The 9923-nt window shown below is 43.6% G+C and overlaps 1 protein-coding gene across 1 annotated transcript in view; it reads right to left on the minus strand.

Annotated features, from left to right (window-relative positions):
• Window positions 1-1565: 1565 nt before the first annotated feature.
• Got1 (glutamic-oxaloacetic transaminase 1) overlaps window positions 1566-9923 on the minus strand; it is a 26452-nt gene continuing 18094 nt past the window's right edge. The window contains exons 6-9 of the mRNA XM_031390383.1: window positions 9328-9478; window positions 9076-9241; window positions 7555-7697; window positions 1566-2375 (exon numbers count right to left, since the gene is read on the minus strand). Coding sequence (XP_031246243.1) covers window positions 2236-2375; window positions 7555-7697; window positions 9076-9241; window positions 9328-9478 — 600 coding nt within the window. The 3' untranslated portion in view covers window positions 1566-2235. The remainder of the gene's footprint in view (window positions 2376-7554; window positions 7698-9075; window positions 9242-9327; window positions 9479-9923) is intronic.

A 9923-nucleotide genomic window follows, 5' to 3' on the forward strand; every position in this document is an offset into this window, starting at 1 on the left:
CCCGTTTGCCCACCTCTGAAGTCTACCATGCACCCACGTCTGAGAGGTCCTGCAGTGTCCCCCAAACATCCACAGAACCCCAGACACAGTACAAGACACACTAGCCAAGATGTATAAGCACACAAGGCCAAATTCCCACTTCATTTTTTCTTTAAAAGACTAAAAGCTTTTTTAGCATGTTGATACCGGCATTGAGACTTAAAGTTGTTTCCTTAATTTAAATAATTTTGGCATTTCCCCTAGAGAAAAATTCTCTTTCCCAAACAGGAAAAATACACCCTAGTAAGTTTACTGGGTAGGACATTTTGGAGGGCCACACTGATCAAAAACATTTTTTAAAGATCTATTTATGCGTATGCCTTAGCATAGGTAGGTACCCCTGGAAGCCAGGAGAGGCCATCGGATACCCCTGAACTGGAATTCCAGGCAGCTGTGAGGTGTCATGTGGGTGCTGGAAACAGATCCCCAGTCCTCTGTGAGAGCGACAAGCAATCTTAACTGCTGAGCCATCACTCCTGCCAAATCCAGGCTCTTTGGCTCTCAACAACCAAGTCTGTCTCCAACAGGAGCACTGTAGTCTGAGGGCTTCCGTCACACCCAGGGAGAAGGCTCATCCTAGGAAGGCAACAGCCTAAAGTAGAAAGAACAAAGGTTAATAAAGGATACAACTAGAAACAAACTAACCTTTACCTCAACCACACCCACCAGCCTTGGGCACCTACAGAGCGAGCCCAGCCAGGCAGAAGGATCTGTGCTGTAAGGCTTTGCACAGGAAAGCCAGACCAGATTTAACGACTGCCCCTCTCAGGGGGGCAGGAAGGCCAGCAGTTTCAGTACCAACAGACTGACTGATTCAAAGAAAGGAATAAGGAACGACAAAAACAGACCAAATTCTGGCTCAAGGTCAAAGATCTTTTATTGACTGAAAGGCCCTACTAACAGAACAGGGTGCCTTAGTAAGCTGGGAAAGAATTCTGCACCACACCCAGAGGGAAGGGGGTGAGTCAGGGACAACAGGAAGCAGACTGTTTCACTGGGGGAGCCAGGCTGGACCTGGTGACTTCTGGAGCAGATCATCTTTAAAAACCTTAGGATTTTATACCTCAAGGGAGTCCTGGGAAATCCTGAAAAGCCACTCTTAAATATTTTGAAATAAAGTGGTTACTCTGTTGCTTAAAGTAAGGCACAACCAAGCCTACCAATTTTCCACGCCCACCCTTCGTTCACAGAGTTCAGGGACTCTGGAACTTGTGATGTTTAAGCATCTGTAATTTTTTTTCAATACGCTAGGGACATAGACGCTCCAGCTGTGGCAGGAAGAGCTAGTATACTAGAATCCCTCTAAATGATATATCCCAGTTTCTTAAGAAAAATAAGAAAATGGCGGGCGTCTGAACGATAAACCTACAAAAGCAACATGGATCCACAGCCATGATCCCACTCCAACTTTCAATTCAAAAACACATCTTGTTTTGGTTTTCCTTTACGTTTTGCCATTAGTGAATCCCTCTAAAGACTTCATTCTAAATTGTGGGTTGCAACTCATTAATGGATCACAAACTCGATTTCACTTGTCTTGATCAGCATTTTTATTTTCATTTTTAAATGAAACAGAACAGACTAAGAAAATATCACAATGTGCCACATATCACAAGAGCAAATAACGTTCAGTGGAACTTTCATTTCAGTTAAATATGTAAATCCATTTGTGTGTCATGATATAAATATTGGCCACAGTTGCCTTAAAAAACTAATGTTCCAGACCAGGGTCACAACCATGCAGGAAGATCAGGGCGATGAGACAGACAGACACGGGTGGCGATGATGAGTTTTAATGCCCCAGCCAACACTCACAGTCACATCCGGCTCCTCAGACAACTTGATCTTTGACACCAGACTTTTGTACAGAGTCAAGCAACACACTGAAGCCCACAACTCTGTGGGCATCACTCCTGCAGAATGCTAGAAAGGAAGGCAAGGTAATTATATCTCATATCAAAGGACTTTTTATTCTTAAATAACTTTAATCTGCTCTGGTTTCCAAAACGCTCTAACCCCAGGCCCCCCTGGGTTCATTTCAAGAAATGTCTTCTCTCGTGGGGCCAGCTAAACAGCTGACACCAGCTTTGGGTCTCCCTCGGTCATCTCTAATAAAGGACATGTACAGCTAGGTTTGCGCAGGCAGGAAAGTTGTGACAAGAACTGCTTTGGTGGTGTGAACTACGCAGTGTTTCTTCACTGGATTTTGGTGACGGCTTCATGGATGGAGGAAGCGACGTAATCTAGGTTCTTGGTGGTCAAGCCGCACATGTTGATCCGACCGCTCGGCAGCAGGTAGATGTGCTTCTCGTTGACCAAATATTCGACCTGCTTGGCTGTAGAAAAGACAGAAGGACAGACACTGACTTAAGCGGTGGATACTCAGAGATGGCAGGACATTCGCCATCTTCCTTCTTCCTCCTTAACACAGACTTGTGCAGTCAACAAACAGAAAACTACTCACTAGATCCCGGAAAGACTTCTCAGTAACTCAGGTTCAGTTTTCAGGATGTTGACAATATGACTACAGCAGAAGAGGAGCTTTGAATGTGGGATGACCTCCCAGCCAGACCTTGTACATTAGATACCCACCTCTCAACTAAGAGCAGCCATCAGACACAAGGGAAGCACCCTGATAGGGAACTGGTTACTTGACACCAGCTTTGGGTCTCCCCCGGTCTGGCCGCTTAGTCCTGAGCATCCAACAACCTCCAGTCAGCATTTCATCTCACAGTACATTTGACAGGAGCCCCTCACAATGTACAGATAACCAGCATGTAAGTGAACCAACAGGCTCTGTGACCCTGTGACCCAGACCCTGTGACCTAGGACCATCACATCCTAGCCTCTGGATCATTCACTCCTCAGCCTCCCTGGAGGCAGCAGGGATTCCATGTTTGCAGAAAAACCCCACACACATGAAAGCAGAAGGGGACAGATGCCTGCACGTGCTCATCACTACAGTGATTTTGTTTCTCTGCAAAACTGTGATAGAATTCTAGCATATTTTTGCTTAATTAGTACATTAAAAATGGAGTAGAACAATAAAATCACACAAACTAGTGGGCAAGCGAGCATGCTAGGCAGTGTGCTAAGTGCTTTAGTATTCTTGGTGATAACTTATCATGCCCATTTCACAGATGGGGCATAGGAAAAGTTCAATGCTCTCCTCTGCCTCCCGAGTGCTGAACAAAAGGCTGTGTACCACCACACCTGGCTCTTTATGTTTTCTTAATAAAATGAGGGGAAGAAAAAAAAATAGGACAAACTCTGTCGTTAAAAGTCAATGAATGAAGCTGGGTGATGGTGGTGCTCACCTTTAATTCCAGCACTTGGGAGGCAGAGGCAGGCAGATCTCTGAGTCTGAGGCCAGCCTGGTCTACAGAGCAAGTTCCAGGACACCCAGGGCCACACAGAGAAATCCTGGCTTAAACTCCCTCCCAACACCCCCAGAAAACACAAACAAAAATGAAATGATGACTAACGTCAAATGTGAATCATCAGGTTCAGTCTATTCCTACCACTTGTCAAGTTATGATAAAACCATTTTCCTACTCTGGATAGTAGAAGAATAATGCTCTCCTGGGGATCCCCCTTCTTATGAGGTCTTAGAGGCTCTCACACCATGCGTTGTCTCTTTTTGTTTTACAGCTACACAAAAATAACTTCTCAACAAACTCTATCCCATAATCGTGAGGACACCCACAGCTAACTGAGCCATTCGCCACTTTCTAGGGCAGCCTCATTTCAATACAAATCTGTAATACAATCTCGATCACATCTTTCTATGTATCTCCTCTGGTTTGTTCCTCAGCCCATGGCAAGCTATAACTGACAGCCCTGACATGCTCTGGGGCCTCTAGTGTTTCCATGACAACAGACTGCAACACAGATCCCTTCCTAGAGCCACCAGGTGGCCACTCTGCACCAGTCTAACAGCAGGCATACCGCAAGCACTTAGAAATCAAGAAATGGCTCCTCTATCATAAAGAAACTCTGCTGACAAGCTGCCCGAAATCAAGCCCACTGGATTTCCCATCAACTTTGTTTGTTTGCTTGTTTGTTTGTTTTTTGAAACAGGGTTTCTCTGTGTAGCCCCGGCTGTCCTGTAACTCACTCCTATCAACTTTTAATCCCAACTACCTACCCAATTTTTAAATTTATAACAAGGAGAAATAACTTTGCAACATCTTCTCTAGGGTACTACCGGGAGACAGCAAAAGCCCTGTTTGGTCCCTAAGGAATCACATGTAGCATTTATACTAATTAAGGTAAAGCCAAAGGCACTTGACAAGTTATGAGAAACTGGTTACAAATTAAAGATCCAAGTTACAATCCTGTTATTTCCCAGCTAGCTCTAAGCCACTTTCCCACCTGCAAAAATGAAAGTAACAAAATCCTGGGTCAAAAGGGTGGACACGGGAAGCTCTCCTCCCAGTTGCTCTAACATGCCCAGGATTCAGGATCAGAGGTGAGGAGGACATAACATCTGTCCCAACACCGGAAGTGACTGGGACCAGGGGGACCCAGGCACGCAGGAAATCCACCAACCCAGTGGCACGGGTTCCTTCCAGTCTGTCTGGACTGGTGCTCTGAGCAGACCTTGGGTGCAAATTTTGCAGCCAGTTCCACAACACCCAGAGGAAGCTCCACTCCTGGATTCTCTAACTGGCCTAGGATCCCAGAATCCCAGAATCCCAGGATCACAGAGACAGCTTGATTCTGAGAAGTTCTGACACAACCAGGATCACAGGTAGGACAGGCCCCAGTGAGTTAGTCAGGGCAGGTAGTACTAGAGATAACCAGATCTGGAAGCAAGCTTAAGAACATAAGCAACAGAAACCAAGGTTACTTGGCATCATCAGAACCCAATTCTCTCACCATAGCAAGTCCTGAACACACCATCATACCAGAAAAGCAAGATTCATATCTAAAAATCACTTCTCACAATAATGATACAGGACTTTAAGAAGGACATAAATAACTCCTTCAAAGAAATACAGGAGAACACAGATAATCAGCTAGAAGCCCTTAAAGAGGAAACACAAAAATTCCTTAAAGAACTATAGGAAAACACAACCAAACTGGGGAAGGAATTGAACAAAACCATCCAGGATCTAAAAATTTAAGTAAAAACACTAAAGAAATCACAAAGGGAGACAACTCTGGAGATAGAAAACTTAGGAAAAAGATCAGGAGGCATAGATGCAAGCATCACCTATTGTATTCTGTTGAATACTAGATATAGAAGAGAGAATCTCAGTTACAGAAGATACCATAGAAAATATTGACACAACAGTCAAAGAAAATGCAAAAAGCAAAAAGCTCCTAACCCAAAACATCCAGGAAATCCAGGATGCACTGAGAAGACCAAACCTAAGGATGATAGGTATAGAAGAGAGTGAAGATTCCCAGCTTAAAGGGCCAGTAAATATCTTCAACAAAATTATAGAAGAAAACTTCCCTAACCTAAAGAAACAGATGCCCATGAACATACAAGAAGCCTACACAATTCCAAATAGACTGGACCAAAAAAGAAATTCCTCCCATCACATAATAATCAAAACACCAAATGCATTAAAAAAAGAAAGAGTTTTAAAAGCAGTAAGGAAAAAAGGTCAAGTAACATATAAAGGCAGGCCTATCAGAATTACACCAGACTTCTCACCAGAGACTATGAAAGCTAGAAGATCCTGGGCAGATGTCATACAGACCCTAAGAGAACACAAATGCCAGTCCAGGCTACTATACCCAGCAAAAGTCTCAGTTAACATAGATGGAGAAAAGATATTCCATAACAAAACAAAATTTACACAATATCTTTCCACAAATCCAACCCTACAAAGGATAACAGATGGAAAACACCAACAACATAAGGAGCAAAACTACACTCTAGAAGAAGCAAGAAAGTAATCTTTCAACAAACCCATACAAACCTAATTCTACCTCTAACAACAAAAATAACAGGAAGTAACAGCTACTTTTTCTTAATATGAAAATTAATATTACCAACATATCCTAATCGATTGAAATCCAAAATTATGAGGAATTAAAAATTTGTTGACTGTCATCCAGTGGTCTCTCAATTTGGTAATTGGAGAAATAGGTCCAATATTGTACAATACATATACAGTTTCTGCTTGTTTGTATATAACAGTGTCTTGCTGGGTTCCACATAACGGTCTTGAAATCAGGCTTCTCTTATCTCAGTCTCTCTATTAGTAGGATTATTTATTTGATATTTTTACACTATACTGTGGCTTTCAGAACAGCTTACATATTTCAAAAGTTTGCATACAGCCAAAAGAAACATAGACAATTAACTTGGGAGGTGGCTTGTAAGAGAACAACAAAGTGAGACTGAATGCTTTGCTTGATGTTTGTAACTATTGTATCAAGTTTGAAAAAGATAACTTTATAAGTTACTCTTTCTCTGAAATGAATGCTTTTCAAAATTACCACAGCCAATGAACCATATTCTTACCCTCACCTAATGTCTATGCCACCCTTCAAGCAGAACCATTGTTTATTGAAACAGTTGATGAATGATTTCACAGGATGACTTAATATAAACACCATTTCTAAATAGAATGTAACTTGTTCTCTGTGGGCTGAGAATGATGACAATCACTCAAGTCAAATAGCTTTGACCATAGCAGGAAATCTGTATCCAAAAATCGAGCCTACAATTCATTCCTTGGCGTAGCAGAACTGTCAACTCTCAGCTTAGCTACGATGGAGGTAAAATCCTTTGGTGATGTGAGGGTCATTGAAGTACAGCCTTATTACAATGAACTCCAATGTCTAAAAACTGTTCTTATTTTGGGCTTGTACCACAGTAAGAGCCAAGATTTTAAGCTGTACTAAAAACAAAACAAAGAAACAAAAGGACTTTATCTATTTATCTATTTATGTTCATTTAAAAAAATACTAGTAGTGATGTATTATTTTAAAATATACAGTTAATATGTTTGGAATTATTTCAAATTTATATTGAGAAAAATGTATGTATTTTCAGTATTGCTGTAGATAAGCATCTACATAAGACTATTCAACTGATTGTTGTTTTATATCAAACAATTTTCATAATACTCATTTTTGTTGTTATAATATTTTATACATTTTACAGAATATGACAAAATAAAAAAATGAAAGGTATTGAAGGGGAGGGTCTCTGAGAGGAGTTGGGGTACAAAAGGGAAACAAGAATGTGATGCAATTCTATTTATTTAAAATGTTTTTAAATGTTAACAAATTCAGATAAATTGATATCATGTATCTTTTCTCATCATAATGCAATAAAACTTAAATCAATTAAAAAAAAAAAAAAAGGGCAGAAGGGCAGACCACAGCAATGTTCTTGAGACTGGAGGAGCTCCTGACATCAGAGTAAGAAAACCTAACTTGCTCTGGTCCAAAGTGACGTCTGACCGATTAACACTAGCTACATAAGAACTGTTGCATCTGTGTGCGTCCATTTGCTCAGGGGGTGGGGGGGCGCGGGGGGCAACTTACGGTTCAACCCAGTGAAGCTGAACATGCCAATCTGCTCAGTGATGTGAGACCAAGTCCCCGGGGTCTTGAGAGCTTCTAATCGTGCCCTGAGTTCAGATCTCATGGTCAGAATCCGGTCAGCCATTGTCTTCACATTACCTTTCCTAGGACAGGGACAGTGGTTATCAATATCCATGCATGAAGAGGGGACTCACAGAAATACATAGGTTTAAAAGCTGTAACTTAAGCCAGGCGGTAGTGGTGCACGCCATTAGCCCCAGCACTCAGGAGGCAGAGACAGGAAAATCTCTGTGAGTTTGAGGCCAGATTGATCTAGAGTTCCAGGCCAGCCAGAGACACACAGCAAGACTCTGTGCCCAAAACAAACATACAAAAACACCCTGCAATTCACAACCTGTCTATTAAGGTTCCTGGGTTCCAGGTCAGGTGAATGAACAGCCAGAGACACAGACACAAATACAGAGGGGAATCAGCAAGGACTGTGCTCACAGATAGAGTCCAGCTATAATACACTAACACCAACAGTATCATGTACTCCACTAGGCCTAGCTGATCCATTTATCATACACTTAGCCCGGACATGAAAGCCACGGTCTTCTTAAATAAGATAAAACACAGATCTTCACCCTGATCTACCTTACCGATCCCTGTGGTTTCAGCTATCTTTGGTTAACCACAGTCAGAAACCGTTAAGTGGAAAATCCCAGAAGTAAAGATTTCATAAGCTTGAAGTAGCTGGCTGTCGTCAGAGTACAGGCTATAATGGCTCCACTCCATTAGTCGTTACTACCAGGAGCTTTTTCTACTATGATTCATCTATAAACTAAATTTCATCATGCTGTGTATGCACAGGAAGAGAAGGGAGAGCCCCAAAACGGTCACGCTGCCTTGAAGTCGGACAGTCTATTCTTTGGGAATCCCTGACCTCCAGCTTTACAGGAGGAAGACTGGGCTGTGAGTGAACCGACACCCACTGCAGGGCTTCCTCACACCTCAGATGCTGTGCTCCCCAGCCCAGGTGATGCGGCTATCAGCCCAGCTTTGGGGAAATACCTGAATTTCAGAGAGGCTAAAATAATCGCATCTTGGGGCTGGGGAGATGGCTCAGTGATTTAGAGCACTGGCTGCTTCTACCAGAGATCCTCAGTTCAGTTTCCAGCACCCACATGGTGGCTCTCAACCATCTATAAAGGGATCTGATTTGGCATGCAGGTGTACATGCAGCAGAGCACTGAGAGGGAGAGAGAGAGAGAGAGAGAGAGAGACAGAGAGACAGAGACAGACAGAGACAGAGAGACAGAGACAGAGAGAAAGACAGAGAGAGGGAGGAAGAGAGAGAGAGACAGAGAGAGAGACAGAGACACAGAGAGACAGAGAGAGACAGACAGAAATTTTTAAAAATGCACCCTGCCTCTCTAGAGATAAAAAGATAAAACCTATGACCTATGCAAACGCAGCCGAACAAGTCAGCTGTGCAGTCCTGATTCCTGCCCTCTCGCCACCAGGATTCGAGGCCCTTACCACTCCTTAAAGAGCTCAGGGTCAGAGAGGGTGGCGGCCACGATCCGAGCTCCCTGGGCTGGGGGATTGGACCAGGTGATTCGTACGAGCTTCTCCATCTGGGAAAGGACCCGCAGGATGCTGTCAGACTCTTTTCCGACCACGGTCAGATTCCCCACTCTCTCATCTAAGGAGAAGATGAGAAAGACAGGCTCAGGAGCTGAGGGTGTTGAGGGGCAGGGAGGCAGGGCTGCGACTCTGGAAAGCACTCACTGTAGAGCCCGAAGTTCTTGGAGAAGGACTGGGCACAGAAGAGCTCGAAGCCTTCAGACACAAAATAGCGAATAGCCCACGCATCTTTCTCTAGGTCTCCAGATGCAAAGCCCTGATAGGCTGAGTCAAAGAAGGGGAACAGAAAACGGCGCTGTGAGGAAGGAAAGCGGAGGGAGTCAGGGTAGGGAGTCCTCCAGAAGTGGCCTCAGACGAGGACCTTTCCTTCCCACTTGGTGCCTGGAATGAATTTCTACCCAGAGCCTTCCTTTTGTTTCTGGTCTGTAAGAATTCACTCATCCGCCCGCCACTCTGCACCTAGTTCGGTTTCACCAACACCAAGCCGCAAACACGGGGTTCGGTAACCCTTCCTTAACAGTGTGAGCGATACTCCAGGGTCAGGATGGGGCTTAGCAACAGGGCTCCTTTCTTAGCAGCTTAGAGGTGCTGTTGTGTCATGGATTCTTTATGCACGAATTCCTGGTATGATTAGCTAATTAAGTGAGGCCTGTTGACCCCAGGATCCTCAAGTCAGTGCTGCCTTACCAGCTTCCCAGGAGGAAGCAGGCTCTCCATTCTAATCCGTGTCCCCCTCCCCA

The sequence above is a fragment of the Mastomys coucha genome, unplaced genomic scaffold (genome assembly GCF_008632895.1).
Source record: "Mastomys coucha isolate ucsf_1 unplaced genomic scaffold, UCSF_Mcou_1 pScaffold21, whole genome shotgun sequence".
NCBI lineage: Eukaryota > Metazoa > Chordata > Mammalia > Rodentia > Muridae > Mastomys > Mastomys coucha.